Raw genomic sequence first — 25,296 nt, forward strand, 5'->3', positions numbered from 1 at the left:
TGTCGTACGCCAAAGTACCTGGTTGAGCTTTATCAAGCCTCCCTGAAGAAAACAGAGAAAAATGATGAAGCAAATTTTATTTCTGAAGATAATTTAGACTTCATGCATTTGGATGTAGCTGATTACTTTGTACTCCCAGAAGGAGAAACAAGTCATGTAATCGGTAGTGAATTTGTAGAAATGTAAATATTTTAATTTTTATTGTTTGTAATAGGTAGTATGGTTATGTAATTGTTGTACATAAATAAAGGTTATGCTTTGATAATGATGTTTACTATAATATATTTTATTTATGTTATTTTGAAAAATATGGATAACCCTCAAATTATGTTTGGATCAAAGACAAATCATGAAGATATTTTTGTTATTGATAGTAGAACAACTCATGCCATATTCAACGATCAGAAATACTTTTCTTATTTGCATAAGGAAAAAGCAAATGTTTCAACAATTTATGGTAATATAAGTTTGATTGAAGGCTCTGGAAGAGCCATAATATTTCTGTCTAAGGGAACAAAACTTATTATAGACAATGCATTGTTCTCCTCCAAGTCCCGAAGAAACTTGTTGAGTTTTATAGATATCCGCCGAAATGGGTATCATGTTGAGACAATAGATGAAATGAACAGGGAATATCTTTGTATTACAAAGAATATTTCTGGCCAGAAATGCATTGTAGAAAAGTTACCAACTTTATCTTCTGGCTTATACTATTCAAAAATTAGTACAATTGAAGCACACACTCTATCGTAAACCAGAAGTTTACGGATTCAAATACTTTTGTGTTTTGGCATGGCCGTTTGGGTCATCCCGGATCAATAATGATGAGACGAATTACTGAAAATTTGAGTGGGCATCTATTAAAAAACTTGAAGATTCTTACAAATGACGAATTTTCTTGTGATGCTTGTTATCAAGGAAAAATGATCACTAGACCATCACCAATGAAGGTTGGTATTGAATCCTCTGCCTTTTTAGAGCGTATACATGGGGATATATGTGGACCTATTCACCCACCAAGTGAGTTATTTAGCTATTTTATGGTCCTAATAGATGCATCTTCAAGATGGTCTCATGTGTGCCTACTATCATCTCGCAACCTGGCGTTTGCAAAGCTATTAGCCCAAATAATTCGATTAAGGACACAATTCCCAGATTATCCTATAAAGGCTATTCGCCTTGATAATGCTGGAGAATTCTCATCTCAAGCTTTTGATGATTATTGTCTATCCGTTGGGATAAAAGTTGAACATCCTATAGCTTATGTTCATACTCAAAATGGCCTTGCATAGTCATTTATTAAACGTCTGCAATTGATAGCAAGACCACTACTTATGAAAACAAAATTGCCCACTACTGCTTGGGCCATGCTATCTTGCATGCAACATCACTTATCCGTCTCAGACCGACACATTATAATAAATATTCTCCGTCACAATTAGTTTTTGGTCATGAATCAAATATTGTCCATCTACGAATTTTCGGATGTGCTGTATATGTGCCAGTAGCACCACCACAACGTAGTAAGATGGGACCACAAAGAAGGATGGGAATATATGTTGGGTTTGAATCACCCTCTATTATTCGCTATCTTGAACCATTAACAGGAGATTTATTTACTGCTCGATTTGTAGATTGTCGGTTTGATGAAATAAATTTTCCACAATTAGGGGGAGAGAAAAAGGAAATCAAAAGAGAAATTGTGTGAAAAATTTCATCATTATCTCACTTTGATCCCCGTACCCCTATATGTAATCAGGAGGTCCAGAAGATCATCTATTTACAGAATATAGCAAATCAAATGCCAGACGCATTTACTGATTTGAAAAGGATAACTAAGTCACATATCCCAGCAGAGAATGTGCCTATCCGAATTGATGTCCCAGTAGGATCATCTACTAGCATGAGAGATAGTGAACCTAAAGCACGCCTGAAGCGTGGTAGACCTTTGGGTTCTAAGGATCGAAATCCTCGAAAAAGAAAATCGACAAATGATCAAAACGATACTATGAAGGGATCTCTTGAAGAGACCCAAAATCTGATTAGTTCTGAGATTCCTGAAGAAATCAATGAACCCGAAGCTCATGTTAGTGTGGAACTTTTAATAAGTTCGATCGGTGATGGGATTAATTTAAATCAATCTGAAATAGTGGTGGATAATATTTTTGCATATAATGTTGCACTTAATATTATGCAAGATAATGAGGATCTTGAACCTCGATCTGTTGAAGAATGTCGACAAAGATCTGATTGGCCAAAATGGCAAGAGGCAATTCAATCGGAATTGAAGTCACTTGCTAAAAGAGAGGTCTTTGGACCAGTAGGCCAAACACCTGCTGGTATAAAACCAATTGGTCATAAAAGAGTTTTGTGCGAAAAAAGAATGATAAAAATGAAGTTGAAAGATACAAAGCTCGCCTTGTTGCACAAGGATTCTCACAACGACCTGGAGTCGATTTTGATGAAACATATTCACCTGTTATGGATGTCATAACATTTCGATATCTCATCAGTTTAGCACTACATGAAAAGCTTGAAATACATCTAATGGATGTAGTTACAACTTATCTGTACGGTTCACTTGATAATGAAATTTATATGAAAATCCCTGAAGGATTTAAAATGCCTGAAGCAAAATCTCAGGAAATGTATTCAATCAGATTACAAAGATCTTTGTATGGTTTAAAGCAATCTGGGCGCATGTGGTATAATCGCATTAGTGAATATTTGCTGAAAGAAGGTTACATAAATGATGTTATTTGTCCATGTATTTTTATAAAGAAAATGACATCAGAATTTGTTATATTTGTTGTTTATGTTGATGACATAAATCTTGTTGGAACTCCAGAAGAGCTCCAAAAGGCAATTGAATACCTTAAGAAAGAATTTGAGATGAAAGATCTTGGAAAGACAAAACTTTGTCTTGATCTGCAAATTGAACATTTAGCAAACATGATCTTTATCCATCAATCTGCCTATACAGAAAGGGTCTTAAAACGCTTTTACATGGGCAAAGCGCACCCATTGAGTACACCAATGGTTGTTCGATCACTTGAAGTGAATAAGGATTTGTTCCGACCTCCAGAAGAGGACGAGGAACTCCTTGGTCCCGAAGTACCCTATCTCAGTGCAATTGATGCACTAATGTATCATGCTAATGCTACAAGGCCTGACATAGCATTTTCTGTTAATTTACTAACAAGATATAGTTCTTCTCCTACACGGAGACATTTGAACGGGATTAAGCATATATTGCGATATTTAAAGGGAACTCTTGATATGAGTTTGTTTTATGCTAACAAAGATAGTGGAGACCTTGTTGGTTATGCAGATGCAGGTTATTTATCTGATCCCCATAAAGCTCGATCTCAAACCGGCTACGTATTTACATATGGAGGTACTATCATATCATGACGCTCCACAAAGCAATCTATTGTTGCTACTTCTTCAAATCACGCTGAGATAATAGCTATTCATGAAGCAAGTAGGGAATGCGTATGGTTGAGATCAATAATTCATTTTATTCGAGAAAAATGTGGTTTGAAATGTGAGAAAATACCCACAATTTTATACGAAGACAATGTTGCATGCATAGCCCAATTGAAGGGAGGATTTATAAAAGGAGATAGAACGAAACACATTTCACCAAAATTATTCTACACACACGATCTTCAGAAAAGTGGTGACATTGATGTGCAACAAATCCGTTCAAGTGATAATCCAGTAGATTTATTCACTAAATCTTTGCCAACTTCAACTTTTAAGAAGATGGTATACAAGATTGGAATGCGGAGACTCAAATATTTGAAACAAGGTTTTCATCAGGGGGAGTAAAATACGCGATGCACTCTTTTTTCCTTACTAAGGTTTTTTCCCATGGGGTTTTCCTTATAAGGTTTTTTGAGGTACCTGACAATGCGTCTTACTAAATATGTGTACTATTTTTCCTTCACTGGGATTTTTACCCACGTGGTTTTTCCTAGTAAGGTTTTAATGAGGCATATTATCTTTTAATGAACATCCAAGGGGGGAGTGTTATAAATATATTATATTATGAATGTTCATTTAGTACTCCGTTGTAAATAAGCTTCTTCAATCCATATGGGACTCCACCGTAAATATGTTTATTTATTTAGTACTCTATTGGAAATAAGCTTCCTGAAGAAGCTTATCACTTCGGTACCCGGTTATGGATAAATATTACCCCCGGTAAAAGATTATCCATACCAGGTATAATAAGCTTATCCTTTCAGTACCCAGTTATGGATAAACATTACCCCCGGTAGAAGATTATCCATATCGGGTATAATAAGCTTATCCTTTCAGTACCCAGTTATGGATAAACATTACCCTCGATAGAAGATTATCCAGTATAATAAGCTTATCCTTTCAGTACCCAGTTATGGATAAATATTACCCTCGGTAGAAGATTATCCATATCGGGTATAATGAGCTTATCCTTTCAATACTCCGTTATGGATAAACATTGCTCTCAGTAGAAGATTATCCATATCTGGTATAGTAGCAACTTACACATCAGCTTCCTTTCTTCTATAAATAGAAGAGATTTCAGTTCATTATGTACATCAGTTTGAATTCGAATAATATAACAGTTTCTCTCTGTATTTGTCTTTACTTTACAGTCTTTATTTTATAATAAAATTTAATTTTTAAAATTATTATAAAAAAATGAAGGTTAATTTTGTCTCTGGGAAGACGAGCCAGTTGCAACGTCTTTTTATTTAGCTATGATTAGCAGTAAATATTCCTTGCGTATTTGAATCCCAAGAGTCCAATTGGTTTATAGTAGGGCTAATTATTAGTAAGTCAAACATGAAATGACGAAAAGGCCCTCATTCTGTTGTGGGCTATCTGCCTTACACCTGGCATGGGCCCATGTGTTGAGTTGGTTACTCCCTCTAGTCCGCTTTAATTGATTTTTTGGTTCTGTTTATATTATTTAATATTTGATTTTTTCAGATATCAAGAATGTATTAATTTTTTTTTTCAAGTTGTCCTTAGAGTTACGAGTCTAGGAGTATTTATTATATTTTCCATGAACAAATTAAGATTAATATGATCAATTTTATTTTTAATTAATGCTAAAAGGTAAAATATGTGAAAACAACCAAAAAATCAATTAAAGTGGACCAAAGGGCGTATCATAAAAGGATCTTTACACAAGTAGTGTCAAATTTCTTGTTTTATTTTCCTAATCGATATATATTTGTTATATATATATATTTCGCTAGCTATTTTTTGTCTAAGCGATTAGCTGAACAATTATTTAGATTAAATCATCCATATTTGAAATTGTGCAAATACATGATTGGGTTACTTGCTTTTGTAGGGGTTAATTAGGGGTATTCACCATCTAGCGCAAAATCGATCCAACCCGGAAATTGAATCAAACCGATTAAAATTTGAAATTTTTCTTGATTTGATTCAGTTTTAAATTAAAAAGCGATAAAATTTGGTTGGATTTTGATTCTAGTAAAAAAAAACGAACTAAACCAATTAAATTATATGCATAAATTTTATAATTTTTTATATATAAGATAATCATTTTTTATAAATAATTATAAATTTTTATACCTTTTAATTATTATTTTGATTTTTGTCTACTTATTTCACAAGCACTCACTGTTTAAACTTAAGCTCATTTCTTAAAAGGAATTTTACTATCACGATCCGAAATTCCCACCCTCGGGATCGTGATGACGCCTAACATTTCACTCACTAAGCAAGCTAACGTTGGAGAAATTCTTAAACCAATTTTTAAACAGTTCAAATGAATAAACCAATTAAACTGAGATGAAACTAAAATGAAGTACGAAGTAGCATAATAATCAGCATATCTAAATACAACCCGGATCTGGAGTCACAAGTACACGAGCTTCTAGAGGTTCCACAAATACGACTGTTTCGAAAGAAATGAACAGTAAATAAGAAAAGATGAAGGGGACTTCAAGGTCTGCGAACGCCAGTAGATCTACTTTGAGTCTCCAAATAGGTCAATCCGAGCTGATGCATCTCATGTACAGCTGAGACCAATACCAAAATATGCACAAGAAGTGCAGAGTGTAGTATGAGTACAACCGACCCGATGTACTCCGTAAGTGTCGAGCCTAACCTCGGTGAGGTAGTGACGAGGCTATGACAGGATACTCACGTAATTTAACTTGTACTAACAAAGATATACATGCAACATAACAACAAAAAGAGATTAAACACGTACGATTGGGAGGGGACATGCGAAGGGGAACTAGATACGATAGCTATAATATGAATGTAAATATAAGACAGCCAAGTAAATCACTAACCAATGAATAAAGACTGCATGGCATCACACAACGTGTTTTTTCTCTCAACCGTACCATGAAACAATAAAAATGGTATGGTGTCACCCGTCGTGCTTTTACTCTCAAACTCTCCATGAAATGATAAATACGGTACGGCATCACCCTTCATGATTTTACTCTCATTTTCTCCATGAAACGATAAATACGGCACGACATCACCCTTCGTGCTTTAACTCTGTTCCTCACCATGTATTAATCAGTAAATGAAGCAATAAACGGCACAATATCACCCTTCATACTTTAACACCCTCCATTACCATGTAATAATGAATATAATAACAATTGGGAGATAGAATAAGCAAGAATAAAACTTGCGTCAATAACGGCTCCAAAATACCAAACCTCAACCTTCAAAAATACTCAACCATCACAAATAGTTCATAAATGCGAAAAGAAAGATCAATTAAGTAATAAACTAGTCTAAGCATGGATATCAAAATCAAATAAGGAAATAAATTACAAGGAAACAAGTCCCACTTACATGCTTTAATCCAACAACAACGCATAAGTACTTGTCACCTCACATATACATTGTACGCTACCACTTAAACACGTAGAAAATAGGAAAACAAGTCTTAATCCCTCAAGTCAAGATTAACTACGGCCTTATCTTTCGAACAAGCCTTCGAACCATCCAAATCTAGCAAATTATTAACTAAACGATTCAAAATAAGCCTTAGGAACTACCCACGAATGAAAGAGGTTCAATTTAGGTCATTATTAAAAAAGTCAACGAAAGTCAACCCTATGCCCGCTTGGTCAAAATTTGAAATTCATACCAAAACCAGATTACCCATTCACCCCCGAGCCCGATTATGTAATTTGTTTCGAAATTTAACCTCAATTCAAGGTCTAATTTTCAATTTTACCAAAATTTCTAAATCTACCCATCCCCAGTTTCTACCATGATAATCCTAGATTTAAGGTTTAAATCTTATGAAATGTAGTGGGTAATTGAAAGAAAATAGGTTAGAGTGAGTTACCAATGAATTGAGGAAGAAAAACTTTTGAGAAAATCGCCTCTAAGGTTTTTTTAGAGTTAAAAATTTGAAAGAATGAACAAACTTCTGTCAACCTTAGTTTTTACCCAGCCGCGGATATTGCAATTGCGACATTTTATTCACAATTGCGAACATCGCAATTGCTAGAAAGAGGTCTCAATTGCGAACTCCTCTCAGAAATACAGTCATCACAAATGCGATGTATTGGTCGCAAATGCGAACCCTCCAGTCCTTGCAAATGCAGAACTTTTCTTTGCAAATGCGAAGATTGCCAAGAACATGCTAAGTCGCAAATACAACTATGCCTTCGCAAAAGCGGAATTAGCAAGTTCGCAAATGCAAACTTTTATCTCGCAAATGTGAGCCTTCCCAGCCAACCCAAGCTTGCAATTGTGAAGCCTTGTTCGAAAATACGAGCCAGATCTCACAAATGCGAGATCTGCAACAGAAACCAAAAGCAAAAAGGCATCAGTTATGATTCAAAATCCAAATTCACTGTGTAGCCTATCCAAAACTCACCCGAGCCCTCAGGGCTCCAAACCAAATATGCACACAAGTTCAAAAAATGATACGAACTCGCTGGCAAGATCAAAGTACCAAAATAAAACCTAAAACTACGAATCTGACACCTAATCGAATGAATTTTTCAAAGAAACTTAAGAACTTCCATTTTAACAACCGAATGTCTGAATCACATCAAATCACTTCCGATTTGCACCAAAATTTGCAGACAAGTCAAAAATATAGTAATGGACCTATACCAAGTTCCGGAACCAAGATCCGGACCCGGTAGTAACAAAGTCAAACTTTAGTCAAATTTATAAATTATATTCTTTAAACCTTTAAACTTCAAATTTTAGCAAAATGCGATAACTCGAACTAGCGACCTCCGAATTTGATTCCAGGCATACGCCTAAGTCCCACATCACAATACGGACCCACCAGAACCGTCAAAATACGGATCCTGATCCATTGGATTAAAACGTTGATCGAAGTCAACTCAAATAAATTTTTAAGGCATGAATTCAAATTTTAATCATTTTTTCACATAAATGATTTTCGGAAACAGACACGGACTGCGCATGCAAATCGAGGAAGCTAAAAAGAGCTATTTGAGGTTTTGATATGCAAAATTATGGGAATAAACTCTAGATGACATATTGGATCATCAGATTTACCTATATTTATCACGTTATAAACTTATTTACTCCTAATAAAAAAGTTATTACTTAATTACAACTTGATATATAAATTTAACAATTTTATACAAATTGGTATCAAATAAGTATTCCTTAATTATAGCCACTTAATTTAGTAAGATTCGCTCAATCCACGCCTCTCACTCTCACTCACGTCTCACAAAAATCACCACTGTAATTAATTTTTCCCCCTTTTTCAAATACTTTCAAAACTGTTTCCTTTTTCTTTCTAAGAATTTACTCTTTCTCTCTCTAAATTCAACGCAATTTCAGATGTTGTTCATCTCTTCTCAAGCTCATATTTCGTCTTACAATGACAAAGAAAGCAACATCAATGAGAAGTCCACAGAAACACAGCGAGTCGAGTTATGATGGTACACCTAGTTTTGACTTAAACGTATTTACACAAGAAGAGCAAAATGTAAAATTGAAATATCGCCTTGCGAGAACGGGCCAAACAATGCCTGATATTCCTGACGAAATAAGGGCAGAGGCTAGGACAAAGATAAATACAGGCAAAATACTAAAGTAATTGAAGGTCCATCTGTCTCTAAACGACAAAAAGGAAGGGCAAAGAAGTTTCTATTGACTATGACTTCGAAGAAGAAGTACTATCGGTCAAATTAAAAAAATTATTGTAACGATCCGATAGGTTATTTTAAGTTATAACTTTCCATTTTCATGATTTGAAATCTTAGATATATTCATTTGATGATGCATGACTTGTGTGCTTAGTACATTTCGATTTTCGAAAAGTTTAGATGTGTTTTGAAAGACAAATCTTGATTTTAGAGTTTATATGTTGTTGGAGTTAACCATGATCAACATTCTTAGTAAATGACCTCAGATCAATATTTTGATGATTCTGGTAGATTCGTATAATAAGTTTGGATTTGTACGTATGTTTGGTTGGGGCCCTGGGTTACCCAAGGCCGGTTAGACGCTTCTAGTTGAGAGTTGGAAATTTGAACTTACGAACCTCGAAAGTTAGCCTTGTCACACCTCCTTTTTACCACCCGAGATGGATATAAAGGAATTTTTCCCAATTTAAGTGACATAAATTGAAATGAGATTATTTATTTATTTTTTAGAGTCGCCACTTGGAATAATTTTTTTTTGGTGTCCCAAGTCACCGATTTATTTTTTTTAATCCCAAATCGAGGAAATTTTCGACTTTATTTAAAAGTCTGCGAACCAGAAATTCTAGATAAGGAATTCTGTTAATCCGGGAGAAGATGTTAGGCATTCCCGGGTTCCGTGGTTCTAGCACAGTCGCTTAACAATTTATACCTAGCTTAAATTGTCTAATTACTTATTTTAGAACCTATGTGCATTTACCTCTTTAACCGCTTTTAATCACTTGATTTATTCGTAATTAAAGATTTGAGTCATGCGTACGTGTACTCATTTCGTTTGGCGTGTCAAAAATTATGCCACATGTACGTGTCCATAACTAATCACGCTTTATTAATTATTAAGAAATTTTGGTTGAAGTTGCGCGAATGCATCCCTCGATTTATTTTAAAACAAAATTCGTAATTATGTTACGCGAACGTATACATAATCACCATCTAGGTCGCGCCTAAAGCAAACTACGAGTATTCATTTCTAATATCTAAGTTATAATATTAATAAGAGGACCATAAATTAGGTGATTTAGTTATGAATGACACACCTCAAATTTATAAAAAAAAAAGGGATTGTATTCAATTTTATGTTAACTACAAATGCTCATGATTATTGGTTTTCCTAAGTTATTTGCAATATCAACTAAAGAATGAAAGAGGTATTTTGGGCTATAGAATGTTGAACTTTTGAAATCATTTATCAATCAACTGGTAGAGGCCCAAAATAAGAAAATGGGCTTACTAAAATAACTCGTAAATCTGGCCCAGTTTCATGCTAGTACACTGGGCTAATCACGTTTATCAACTTTAAAGAAGGGGAAAACACAACCTATCAGCTTGAACTTCATTCATACTAAGATGACACATAAAAACTAATAGCGTTTGAATTTAATACCAGTGAAAATTCTCTCAACTATTTCAGGATTATGGTAAATTCCAGAACTAACGAAAATGGTAAACCATTGGGCTTCACACCCCAAGCCTAACGACCTAGAGTCCAAACTTGTTCAGGCTTATTGGGCCATTTCATAAGTCTGGCTTGTCTCATCTTGTCCTCATTTAGAAGACTTGACCAGCATGGACTCCATATCCAATTCAAGAAAACAGAAACTATTGGACATTAAATGCTAAAATAGTCCAGTCCATTACAATAATCCAGAATTTAAAAGGGGAGGGGATATAATAGTTTTACAAAGGGATACAAAATAGATGCGACAGATATAAACTACAATTTTCAATATACATAAAAATCAATTCCTTAAACTAATTAAAAATAAATAAAAGGAAAAGAAATTTTTTAAGTTGCTAATGCTATCAGCTTTAAACAAACCAAAACCACATGCCACTTTACTACAAGGTCAACCACCTGCCACTCTTCTACTAATTTTTCTAAAAAAATTAGATATGGATTGTTATGGAATGAATATGACCAACAGGTGGTCAGATTCACATCCTTAATGTTATTTTTTGAACATAAAACTACTATAACAGCATTATAATTTATAAGAATATGGACAAACCTAATAGCACCTTCATACCACTGGAAATCATGCAAGACATTGACAAGAGAGTTGATAAAAATCAAACACAAACTAGTATCTACCACTGAATCATGCGATTAAATAAAAATATACATGAAGTATGGATTTAGACTGAGGATTTCATTTGATGTAAAGATTGGTTACATACCTTGAAAGAGAAACAACAAAATGACCAAATAAAGGTCAAGGAAAATAACAAGAAGTTTCAGCAACCAAACGCAGCAACAAACCCAGTAAAATAACACTCAGAATGCTAGCAAAATGAACCTGTTTTTAACCAGCAGTCTACAGCCAAAGAAACCAAAACTTAAAAGAAACACCGGATCAGGTTTTTGCCATAATATGAGGAATTTTCATAGGTTTTAGTTCAAAAATCAGTAGTGATGAACAAAAGAAACCCCGGATCTTCAAAGTGCTTTTTTCTTTTACTTTTGGTAATTCTCAGAATGTTTTATCTCTGTATTTTCAGGACCTTTTATGTAGAAATATGCTGATGAATCTCTGTGAGAATGAGTGAATGCTTTCCTTTTATAGAGTGTACAAGATGGCATCAAAAAAGCATATTCTAACCTAAATTCTGAATTTTCAGGAAAGTACAACATCTTTGACAACTGTATGTCCTTTTTCCCACCCAATTTCAACATCTTTTGCTAAAAATGGAGACAACTATCCAAAGACCTAGAACCTTCTGATGTTTAATCTATGTAAAACCTAATTTTACCCTCCCATTTACTGATTATTTCAATCCCCACCAATTCTGACCTAAATTCAGCTTGTTTGATTACTTATTAGCCCTTTCTAGAAGCTTCTGATTTCAAACCCCTATCTCATTTCCCAATTGGCCCCCTTTTAAGTCCTTGTTATTACTATTTCAGACTCATGATTTCCAATTAATAAAATAAAGTAGCAAACACACATCGGACCTCTAAACAAACCAAGACAGTATGTGGTCACAACCTTAAGGCTTATTAAAAAAACTTGTAATCTGAATTAACTAATCATGCATTTGAGTAATCTAAATACAGAAACTATTTTAATTAAATTGGTTCAAACTAGATTAAAAGAAGAGAGGTCGACTAAATAACAATGCTGTTAACTAGAAGACTATGCGACTAAATTCGAACTAAAACTTTATTGTAGTGCAGTAGTCAAGCAAAGCTAAAAAAGAAAAGAAAAATAAAGATGTACTTGAAACCTAAAACAATATTGCAGAAATAATAACAGATGAGAAGAAACAGAAAAGAAAAGGGAAAGAAGAACAAACAACTAGGAGATTAAGTAGGTAACTTAGGCGGGTGCACGAGCTATGTAAGCCCCGGAGCTTTGGGGGGCCAGTGGGTGCTTGGTCAGAGTCCGACAGGTCTTCAGATAAACCAAAACTGATGCTAATCGATTGTTCTTATCAAGAACAATCGATTAGCATAAACTTTGGCTCAAATCGAGCCTTTGAACAATAAAAATCGAAGAGAAAAGGACAGTTTAGGGTTTTGGTTTTCTTTCAGAGTTTTAGATCTGAAATTAGAGTAAATGGGTAAAGATTTTGGAGAAATTGATGATAGATATAGGATGAGGAGGTTATGGTGGTTACTGGTGTTAATTTGATGGAGTTTGGAGGTGGTTGGCCGCTGTGAGGCGATTTCCGATCGGCGGACCACGACGGAGATGACGAGGGTAAAAGGGGCGGCTAGGTTTCTCATTCGAGAGTGTTTGAGAAGGGAAATGGACTGATGTTAGGGGTTTGGGGGGGGAGGCTGACTAGTTTTAGGATAGTTATATTACCATTGATTGCCTAGTTCCGAGCCGTTGGATCAAAAGAATCCAACGACTGTGATTTAAAGACAAAGAAACGACGTCGTTTTGGCTATGAAAGAGGGTGGACCGGGTAAGGCTATTTTGGGCCTGGGTTTGGGAATGGGTTTGGGGTTAATTTTGGGTATTGAAACAGCCCAAATTCAATTAAAACCCCTTCTTTCAAATTCTCTTCTTATTTTCCATTTTCTTTGTTTTTCTTTTTCTTTAATTAAAAATTCTATATTAAATTTCTAAATTAATCTAAATTATAAAATTAAACTAATTATCTAATTACAATAATTATAAAAATTACTTGATCCTAAAGTAAAAGAGGAAAATCACTAATCTAAAAATTAAATGGTAAAAATGTAAAAATGAGCCATTTTTGTGATTTTCATTTTAAATAAAACAATTAATTAACTAATTAATCCTAAAAATGTAAAAACAAAATATAAATGCAATGCATGGTATTTTTGACATTTTTTATGATTTTTTAACAAAAATTAAACGTGCACAAAAATGCAAACAATTAATAGAATCCTACAAAAAACCTATAAAATGGCAAATAATTGGAAGAAATCTATTTTCTTTGATTTTATAGGAGTATTTTGTATAGGGAAAAAATCACATGCTCATAGCTACCCCTCAATGCTCGGAAACATGAAAGGTTTTCGGGTAAAGATAAAATGAGCAATTACGAGCGATTTTTGCCCTTTTGAAACTCCATGGGAAACATCTTTTGAAAAAAAGCCTAACCGAACCTTGCTTCAGAGGTTGCCTACATATCCTTGGCTATAAAGGAATCAAGTCAGTGTAGTTTTGGAAGTTTTGGTAGCTAGGACTACCGAGAAAATGTGATTTCACTGCTGTTGCTATTGTTTCTACTTGCTGAGCTCCTTATTACACTGAAATAAAAGATGAAAAACTAAACTAACTAAACCTATCAACTATGAGTTACAAGATTCCTATCTATAAACCTTATAAAGCTTGATCTTGAGTCTTGGCTGGTTCTTCCTACATACTCCGATTTGAATCTTGATGCTCATTAGCTGCAAACACTGGTTCGTTCTTTTTCAGCTTTTTGGATAAAGGCGGGACATGCAAAGCTCGCAAATTCAATCGCATCTTGAGTAATCCGCATCTTTTCTCAGCTTCTGCACTTGAAGATCACTTCTTTTCTTGTTATTTCTTTTATTTATTCTGGATTGAGACTTTTCTTTTGGTTATCTCGAACCCTGTGTCTTGAGGTGTAACCTGCTCAGACACCAAAACAAACAAAAGAACAAAATTTTTCTGCCCCAGTTTTCACTAAGAAAATTTCGTGAGTTATTGTAACGAAATCTAAACTATTTCTTTATTGAAAGCAATAAAATCGGGATTGTGTATCCCTGAGAGAAAAAGATTAAGGAGTAAAGACCCTATATCTAAAGTGAAATCAAATGGGAATCGGAGGCCCATGTTGGGAAGATTACCAGGTTATGCTAGAAAAATGACCGGGTTATGCCGGAAAAGGTCCTCGGGTTATGCCGGGGAAGTCATCGGGTTATGCCAGAAAAAGGTCCTCGGGTTATGCCGGGGAGGTCCACGGATTATGCCGGGGAAGTCATCGGGTTATGCCGGGGAAGTCATCGGGTTATGCCGGAAAAGTTCCTTGGGTTATGTCGGGGAGGTTATCGGGTTATGCCAGAAATTGTCCTCGGATTATGCCAGAAAAGGTCCTCGGGTTATGCCGGGGAGGTCCACGGGTTATGCCGGGAAAGTCATCGGGTTATGCCGGAAAAGGTCCTCGGGTTATGCCGAGGAGGTCCTCGGGTTATGCCGAGGAGGTCCACGGGTTATTCCGGGAAAGGTCATTGGGTTATGCTGGAAAAAGGTCCTCGGGTTATGCCGGGGAGGTCCATTGGTTATGCCGGGAAAGGTCATCGGGTTATGCCGAAAAAAAGGTCATCGGGTTATGCCGGGGAGGTCCAAGGGTTATGTCGAGAAAGGTCATCGGGTTATGCTGGAAAAGGTCCTCGGGATATGCCAGTGAGGTCCACGGGTTATGCCGGGAAAGGTCATCGGGTTATGCCAAAAAAAACGTCCTCGAGTTATGCCGGGGAGGTCCATGGGTTATGCCGGGAAAGGTCATCCGGTTATGCCGGAAAAGGTCCATGGGTTATGCCGGGGATCAACTAAGGAGTGGGATCCTATTCTGAAAAAGGTTTCCAGGTTATGTTGGCAGCGACAAGGGAATGAGACCCTATGTTGGAAAAGACGTAGCTAGAGATTGGAGACCCTATGCTACCATGGTTTTGATTTTTTTTTCACTTTTCATTTTATCTAGGAGAATGAATGAAGAGCTTAAAAGGACTTCCCTGTTCGGGTCAACTCTTACTGCAGAATCATTTTGGTTTCTGTGTGCCTTGCTTTTATTGCACATGCTTCTTGCAGGGTTGTTTTGGACTGCACATGTTTTCCTGTTTGCAAATCAAAGAACAATTCGTTAGTTTGAAACGGCGGTTGGTTTTGTGGCCTTGATTGTTTTGATCACTTGATCTCGGCCCGACTCTTTCGATGAAAATCTTCATTGCTCGCTGGCTTTCTGGAAATCTGTCTCTTTTCTAAACCCAGGGATCTTAACTTTTCAAAATTTCACATGATGGATAGCCCGTGTGGGGCTTGGCCTTTTCATCTTGTTTTGCCCTTATGGGCACTTGACTTCAGATTTACTTTCTTTTCGATAATTTTGACCATGGAGTGTTGGCTATCATGGCCAGTCGAGATCGACTTGATACACCTGCTAAGGATGGGTGCTTTTCCCTGAATTTTAGCTTTTGTTAAGCATAAACCTGTAAAACCAATCTTGCCATCTTTTCTTTGTATTAGTTTCGGAGGAGGATTAGACCGAAAGGGATTCAAAGAAAAGTAAACAAAGGACAGGATAAAGAACTCAAACGAGAAGTGTCCCTTTCGAGGAAAGGAAAGAAGGACTTATCTAGAGTGCCTACAGATTTTAATAGACATGACATGCTTCTTGGGCTGGATACCCAATCTGTGCAACCATCCAATCTCATAAAGACCCTTCATAATCCATATCTCAAAACCGAGAAACCTTGCCAGGACTCTTATCAGTGTCGATGGTTGTAAGTGATTCCCTTTTTCGATCAGTGGTGCCCTTTGTAGTTTTTCACCAACTGACCTCTCTCATTTCTCTTCTCGCGGTCGCCTTATAGTGCTCTTTGCGAGTTTTCACTAATAAGACTCTCTCATTTTCAATTTCTCTGCTCACCATTGCCTTACGGTGCCCGTGTGGGTTTTCACCAATAAGACTCTCTCATTATATTTCTGTCAATTGATTGTATCAAAATCCAAATAACCAACATCCTCCCATTTTGAACTTCTTTACTCATTGATTAGAAAGACTTTGAACAAGATTTAGGGTAAAAAGAGTTTGGATTGAATTACAACTTTGGAACCTTTCAGGCGGAAAGTTGCCGAACCAATATAAATTCTGCCCAAGTTTCAACTTTGGAGGGGAATGTGGATTTTTGTTTTGGTGTGACTGAACCCCATAGAGAGGCTTCGTACATATCCTTTCGGAATCAAGTCGAACGTAGTTTAGGAAAACTTTGTTTTTGATTTTCTTCTTTTTTTTTACAAACGTTTTCGGGTTCCAAAGAGGGTAATCAAGGAAATGTGACCGGCTCAAAGGGTTGGCAAAGGGTTTAAGTATTTGGGGTAGCGAGAATGAAAGCCTTCGTCATCCCAATCGGATAATATCGGTGCCACAGAAGGGTTAAACATAATACCTTTTGACCGCGTCTGCATTGACAGTTGTTTCAGGGTCATTTCCTTTCGTGTCTCCCAAGTACAATGCCCCTTTCGACAATAATTTTCTTATAGTTTACGGACCCTTCCAGTTTGGAGCGAACTTTCCTTTTGCTTCCTTGTGATGTGGGAGAATACGTCTCAAAACGAGTTGCTCCACTTTAAAGTTCCTAGGCCGCACTTTCTTGTTGTAGGCACGGGCCATTTTTTGTCGATATAACTGCTCGTGACAAACTGCGGCCATCCGCTTTTCATCAATCAGGGTTAACTGTTCTAGGCGGGTTTTGACCCACTCATTATCCTCAATCTCAGCTTCAATAATGATTTGGAGAGATGGAATTTCAACTTCTGGGGGTATCACGACTTCAGTGCCATAAACCAATAGATAGGGTGTTGCTCCAACTGATGTGCGCACAGTTGTGCGATATCCCAATAATGCAAATGGCAACTTTTCATGCCATTGTCTAAAACTTTGAATCATTTTTCTAAGAATCTTCTTGATGTTTTTGTTTGTTGCTTCAACGACACCATTGGCTGTGGGCCGATAAGGGGTGGAGTTCCGATGCGTGATCTTAATTGTTCGCATACCTCCCTCATCAAATGACTGTTCAAGTTTGCATCATTGTCTGTAATGATAGTTTTAGGAATACCAAAATGACAGATAATGTTGGAATACACAAAATCCACCACTGCTTTCTTAGTGACGACTTTGACCCACTTTGTGAAGTAGTCAATGACAACTAATATGAATTTGTGCCCATTTGAAGCTTTTGGTTCGATCGGCCCAATGACATCCTTACCTCAAGCAACAAACAGCCACGGTGTTGACATAGGATATAATTCGAAAGGTGGTGCATGAATCAAGTCACCGTGTACCTGACACTGATGACACTTTCGGACAAAACTGAATCAATCTTTTTCCATAGTCATCTAGTAATAACCTTCTTGAAGGATCTTCTTTGCAAGGACGTATCCATTCATATGGGTCCCGCACACTCCTGCGTGCACTTCATTCATGATTTTTCCGGACTCTTAGGCATCCACATGTTGATACCCAATTTTTTCCTATATATTTTCAATATGAAAAATACCCTTCAAAATGGCATATATATGCATATGTAAGCATATCCAAATGTTTTATTATTTTTTCATAATTTTTAAAGGTTTTTAAATCAATTTATTTCCCTCTTTTATCCTTAAAAACCCAATAATTGTTTCCAAATTTATTATTTTGGTAATTCTTTTATTGGACTTTTATATTTATGTTAAAATATGCATATATTTTACAAAATTATTTAGTATTTTAAGCTAAATTGCATATAATTGCAATATTATCCTCTTTTAGGAATTTAATTGCGTTTATATTCATGAAAATTAAGTCCAGTATTTTTTAATTGATAATTATATGTCATAAATCATTTTAGTACTTTCAAATTATTTTCAGAAATTAATTTACTATTTTTATAATTTTAAAAGGAAAAAATGGCTATTTAAATGATAGCCCAATTTCATTTCAATTATAGCCTAATTTGACCCCAATTTGAGCCCAATTTTCACGGCCCAATTCCCACTCAAACCCGACCCCCTAACCCAATTTGCACAACCCAACCCGGTCTCCCACCTAACCCCTTTAATCCTGGCCGTTGATCATTTAGATCAACGACCACCATTCCCCTTCCTTTTTAAACCCCGAACGACCCCTAAACCTATCTCATTTCTCACCTACCGCCGCCCTTGAATCCCCCTTCTCTCTCAACTCTCTCTGAAAGTCTCATGAACCCTAGCCGCCTCCCTCTAATCCCACCCTAATACCTTCTTAATCCATGGCCCCTCGTGGTCATTTGAGACATGTATCAGCCTCCCACGGCTCTTGGGTGTTGGTCTCTTTGGTTTCATGGCCAGCCCTCGAAGGAGTCTGGTCCAGTTCTTGCTCGACTTTTGTTCATGACTTTTCTCCGGCCATCCACGACCTTTCTCCGTCCATTCATGGCCTTTCCAGGTAGATCCTTGACTTTCCTGGTTAGATCGGAAACTTTCAAGGTCTTTCTCACTTTTTCTGGGTTTTCCGAAACCCTAATCTTTAAGATCTTTTGATTTTTCTTTCAGATCTACTTTAGATATGTATTTGTTATGAGTGTTTTAAGTATTTTCTTGAAAGTTTTTCAACTTTCTTTCAAAATGACCCTTCATCTTCTCCGATTAGGGTTTTCTTTTAAGTTTTGCTTTTCAAAGATCTCTGATTTTAATGTGTTTGTGATTTTTCTAAGTTTTTCTCATGTCGTTCTTCTATCTATTTCAGCATGTTAAAACCCTTGTTCCTTTTGTGGTCTTATTCGAGTTCTGAAACTGTTTGTTAGATGTGTATTTGTTTGATTAAGTTCCTTGTTCTTATTTGACTTATTTGTTTTATCATCTTTTAAACTCAATTATTGTTGAAAAACCCTAGGTCTTCTTGGTCTGAAACTTCTTGTTTGAGTGTGCACTTAATTCGATTAAAGTTCTTTGTTTCTGACTCTCTCTTCTTTATATGACTTATCTGATTTCGAGTTTTACTATCTCTTCAACTCAATCCTTGTTGAAACCCTGATTTCTCAAAAGGGTTTCGTCACTTGTTACTGTGAGATCTTTACTTGTTGTGACTCTCTTCTTCACTTTGGCTATACGTGTGAGCCCTGACTATCTAACTTTGTTCACTACTGAATCCTATGCTTATTTCTGTTACTATTGTATGCTGTTTCTTTTGCCAATGTGCTTGGCCTCGCATGTCTGATGTTTTTGTTCACTCTATTTATATACTGAAGTACATAAGCATGTTTCTTCCTTGATTGACCTTGATTTTGTGACTGATTTCAAAAGCTTTTCTTATATGAGCCCTAATTTCACTCGCCTGATTAAAATTAATTGATTCCTTTCCCTTTGCTGTGATGTTTTACCTTGCTGAATCCTTTCTAAAAATAAGCATATTTTTGTACTCAGACTTGATTGTTCACTTCATGCTTTTACTATCCCTTATATGGCAATAATCAAACTGATTTCTTTCCTTATTTGAACCTGTTACTACCCGTTAATTAGGGATTCCTTAATTGAAGGGAATCACTTGTGTAATTGATTCTGACTTGTGATTGTTTCTATATTTGTGTTAAGACTTTACTTATTACCTTATTATTCACCTGTTTTCAGAACTATAAATACCCGCTTTCTTTTCTTTCAAAGACACGAATGAACCATCTGAGTTCATAACACACACTTCACTCAAAAACACTCTCTCTTTTCTCTACTACTCCTTGTGCTACTACTTTGCCTAGCCAGCTGAAAACCAAGGCTAGGCTGTGGAAATTGGCTCACTTTTTCTTTCTGCACTTTGCTTTTTACTGGTACGTCCTAGTTAATCTTCTAGCATCAACAACAACATGTTTCTTTGATTGTCCCAACTTCTCTTATTCTTGTCCACTTCGCTTATGTTTCTGCAATCAAGTTACATTACTAGCATGTGAAATATGTTCCCTGCCCCTTTTAATTAATGCTCCCCTATGTGTATAAATCCCAAACCCCACATCCCCTCTTTGTGTTTGTGTTCTTTGGCTAGTTTGAAGGCATGCCAGCATTATTTGTTGTTGTGCATGTCCAAACCTGACCCTTCCTGGGGTCATATGCTTTATGCAATGTATTCCTGAAACCCCTGACCCCCTTTGTGCAATTACTGATACTATGTAATTTATTTTACTACTACTGTTTTTAAATCACCCTTTCCCCTTACTACTCTCAATCCTTTCTTAAAATAAATCTATGTTTCTGCACTTCCACTACACTCTTAGAACTTAAGTTCTGGCCCTTTTGTGTGAGCCTTGCCTTAGGACCCATGAGCTCCCTCTGAATTTGGACGCATAAAGGCTAGCCCTTTCACACTGCACTCACTTCTATTTGGTTATGCAAACCTCGGTGTAAGCACTGCTCGGGGTCCTTTGAGACCTTTAGGGAACTTTGACACACCCAAGTCTGAGAAAGCTTTGAAACAAGTGGTGCTTGAGGTGGTTTATTCCATAACTCAGAGAGGAAGTCAAGAATCAGGTTTCCTATGATTGTAACTTCTTGTTTTACACTGTTTTGATGTAGTTCAGTATTTGGTTTGTAATAATTTATAACAATATTGGGGGCTGGTTAGTAAAAAAGGGATGGGTAATTATGCATGTTTAGCTATTAGAAGGGTAGAGAACATGCCTATAAGATCTGTTTTTTTAAATTCTGCATGTTTTAATTCTACATCTAGATAACATGCCTATAGGACCTGTTTTAAATTCGGCATGTTTTATTACAACACTTAGACACCATGCCTATAATATCTAAATGACTATAATTAGACATCATGTTCATAAGGTTAAAAATCAGTATTTCTCATAAAAATCATGCCTATAGGAATTTCAAGTAAATCCTGCTTGCTTCGTTTCACATTCAACTAGATATCATGTCTATAGGGATTAAAAATCAGCAATAATAGAGATCATGCCTATAGGATCTGAAACCAGTCTAATTTAAGATCAGTTTGACTCATATTGTTCTGAATCAGTCTTAAACAACCTACTCCTTTTATTAATACGGTTTAGAAAGCATGTCTATAGGATCCCTAAATCGCTCGTTTAAAACTGTTACTACTTTGGTACATTCTGAATCAGTAATAGATATCATGCTTATAGGATATCACCAACACACTTAGGCAAGCCTTAAGTGATAACAACAAAACTGAATCTGCCTTTGTTAATTAGTAACTGCTATAACCAGCAGACATGCCTGATTTGGACTTCTTATCTGAGTTATGTAATAAACTGGTCTGCTTCAACAACTAAACTTCTTCTGTCTTAGTATTTTTAAATTCTGACCCTAAATGTGTTTGAGTCATGCTACTTATGTGCGTTACTTGAGGAGGTATATATGAGCCTTTTGGTTGCTTATATGTTTCCCCCTAATGTGCAGTCCTATGTGTTTTGAATGTCGCCTTAGTCTTTTACCTTTAAAACCTAAGAGTCAGCCTAAAATCCTCCCTCTTATAGGAATAACAGTCCTCAATTCCTCCGGGACTGATAGGAATGGGACGGGTAATGGCATGCAATAGAGGTCGAGACCAATACGCGCTTTAATGCCTTAACGGGGTGGGAAGGGTAGATATGGATATGATGACCAGTGCGCTAATACCACGTGTATCCTCTCTTCTGAGGAGTGTCATACCGGGTATCGCATTAATGTGATCCATATTATAAATAAACCTAGGACTCCTCTCTCCTTTTATATTTTCAAGTATTTGTAAAAAATGTAACTCCATTTCAAAATTCCCCTTTAATGATTGTTCTTTCAAACCCTTATGTGTTTAAAATCAAATCCCCTACTACTTGAGCCTATACTTATTTATTTGCTAATTGTACAAATTCACAAAGCTGTCTGGCCGGAAACCACACTAGTGGATCCTGAGGGGTACCTAACACCTTCCCCTTTGGATAATTTTAAGCCCTTACCCTATCTCTGATTATTAAGCAAACTTAGTAATGAACCTTATAGGTGTCCTAATGCACCTTAACTCATTAGGTGACGACTCTTCAAATGCAAAACCCAGTTTCCAAAAGGAATGAGTTGTCCTACACCCAAAATGTCGTAAACCCGATTTTCCGATGCAAAGAGGGAAAAAGGGGGCGCGACAGCATGACGACTCTGCAGGCGAATCTTAGGCTTTTACCAATTTAGATTGTCTTGTGAATTTATACTTCTTTATGTGCAATTACTTGTTTAATTCCTTTATGCATTTAATATCCTTTTCAACTGTAAAATCGATATATCTTCTTGTTTCTTTCCTTTATTACTGCTTTAAATTATGAAACTGTTGTATTTATCACTTTCTTAACGTGCAAATACGTGCCAACATGTTTTAATTATTGCATAATCATGCTCAATATCATACTCCACTTGTGCCAAACAAATACCATAGCAACGCATATAATGAGTGGTTGCACTCTTCATATATTATTACCCCTAAATTCGAAAAGGCATAGTTGCGGTAAAACCAGTCGACTAGCGGTGCAGTCAACGGTTCCGTGCCTTCCCCCCTTGAGTTGTCCGCTCAAGGGTACTAGTCTAAAGCCCCATAGAAACTTTACTCTGTTCAAATTGTGCATGCATCATGGTCAAACCTAGTCGGATCAGTTATGTTGTCCACATAATGATCCTTTAAGATAGCCTTGTCCAAAAGTCCACTGAGTTTCCCTAAACCCAAACGGACATCATCACGTTCTATGCATTTATTTGGAGAACTAAATGCTTCATGCTAATTGTTGATGATAAATAGTCGAGTCTGGTGGGGGTAGGGTTTAACACTTTTATTTTGCAGAAAATGAGGCACGAGTCCCCAGTTTCGGTATGATTAGCACGCCCCCACTCTTGCTAGACTGGTTGAGGAGTCTTCCATCAAATGACCAAATCAATAAGTGGAAAAAGAGGGCCGCCAAAGCTAGCAAAAAGTTGGAATATCTTGAATACAGTCTGCTGGAATTGGATGGAAAAGTGAGGAAGAGAGTTACCGACTGCTAGAACATTGAGGGAAACGAAGGAGAACACCTGGCAAAGGCATTTTTACTGGTGAACCTATGCTAACTGGAGGATCTGATCAACAAGAGAATTCAACCGGAGGAAGGTCCTTCTGGGACCAAATAGATAGGAATTTACTTTTTCGCTTTATGAATGTAATAAGGCAAATGACCATTAGTGACTTTTATTTCTTGCTTATTTAGTGTCGTTTTGAGATTCGCCTATCTTTGTCAATAAAATGAGGCATTTAGCATTTGAAGTTCTCCAAATCTATTTGTCGCTAGGCCTACCTTGGGGACAAAGAGGTTCCCAAATTAGGACACACTTTACATTCCCGCACTATGTGTTTAAATACTGCAATACTTTTTATGATCCTCACTAACTTGGTTACCTTTTGTTTTATTCTTTGTTTTTGTTTTTATTATCCTCCTCCCCAAAGGTTAGTTCGTGCACTCTGGCAACATCCTCCTATTTCACAAGATCCAAGGGCCCTCCACCCACTCCTCCTCTTAGTCCTGTCAAAAATAAGAACAAAGGCAAAATTGAAGATTTGAACAACGTTAGAAAGGAGAATTCAATTGAACGGGTAGAGGCCACCAATGGCCATGGTACACTTAGGTTCCTAAGGAGAATGTATCCTAACTTGAACAAAAGCTGTTGAAATTCCAAGAAGATCTTGATCAAGTTTGGAATCTGGCAAGCCTGTCATTTTCCCTCAGCACCCCAGATATCACCTTTCCCAATACTCAAAACCCTACACCGCCTCAAAAAATCCCAAAGCAATAGAATAATCCCACTCTTCATACTATTCCACTAAAGACCCAATGCAACACCTGCTATACCCCAAACAACACTCCAGTACTCATCCCGGAACTACAAAACTCCACAAATGACCACTTTCACACCCACCATAACACCCTTATCTACGTGGAGACCATGCCACACTCCACCCAACCTATCTCAAGCACACCCGAGTTTGATGAAAAAAACTTGCTCATCAGGAACTTGGCTGAGGAACTTAAGAAGTTGACTAGCCGGATTCAAGGCGTTGAAAGAAGCAAGAGAATTGAGGGGCTGAACTATGAAGATCTTTGCATACAACCCGATGTCGAACTGCCCAAGGGGTACAAACCTCCGAAGTTCAAAATGTTTGACGGTACAGGTGATCCAAGGGTCTATTTAAGGACATACTGCGACAAGCTGGTTGGAGTAGGGAAGGATGAGAGAATCCACATGAAGCTATTCATGAGGAGTCTGAAAGGAGATGCGTTGTCCTGGTACATCAGCCAAGATCCAAAGAAGTATTCAAGCTGGGTAAGCATGGCGTCCGACTTTATGGACATGTTCAGATTTAACATAGAGAATGTGCCAGATGTGTTCTATATTCAGAATCTAAAGAAGAAGCCTACAAAAACATTTTGCGAGTATGCTACTTGCTGGAGGTCCGAAGCTGCTAAGGTTAGACCTGCCCTAGAGGAAGAACAGATGAACAAATTCTTTTTCCGGGCTCAAGACCCACAATATTATGAACGACTAATGATGATCGAGAGCCACAAATTCTCCGACATTATCAAACTGGGTGAAAGGATTGAAGAGGGTATCAAAAGCGGAATGGTTACAAACTTCGAGGCCTTACAAACTACAAATAAGGCCTTGCAGTCTGGTGGTGTGTCCAAGAAAAAGGACGTAGGGACCGTAATGGTTGCACAGAGAACCAAATCCCCCCTCAAATACCAAACTTACCCAACACCTCCACTCATATATCAGCCAACCCCAAATTACCAAACACCTTCACCCTCATACCAAGCTCTACCACCCACTTATCAATCACCTCTACCTCCCACATATCAACTTACTTCACCTAGATACTCCCAACCCGCTCATGTTTACCAAACCTA

General features: G+C 36.8%; 1 protein-coding gene across 1 annotated transcript in view; it reads right to left on the minus strand.

Annotated features, from left to right (window-relative positions):
- Nucleotides 1-11,655: 11,655 nt before the first annotated feature.
- The window catches only part of LOC142181734 (uncharacterized), a 28,359-nt gene continuing 14,718 nt past the window's right edge, over nucleotides 11,656-25,296 (minus strand). The window contains exon 3 of the mRNA XM_075255211.1: nucleotides 11,656-11,880. Coding sequence (XP_075111312.1) covers nucleotides 11,656-11,880 — 225 coding nt within the window. The remainder of the gene's footprint in view (nucleotides 11,881-25,296) is intronic.

This window comes from Nicotiana tabacum, chromosome 6 (genome assembly GCF_000715075.1).
Source record: "Nicotiana tabacum cultivar K326 chromosome 6, ASM71507v2, whole genome shotgun sequence".
NCBI classification, from domain to species: Eukaryota; Viridiplantae; Streptophyta; class Magnoliopsida; order Solanales; family Solanaceae; genus Nicotiana; species Nicotiana tabacum.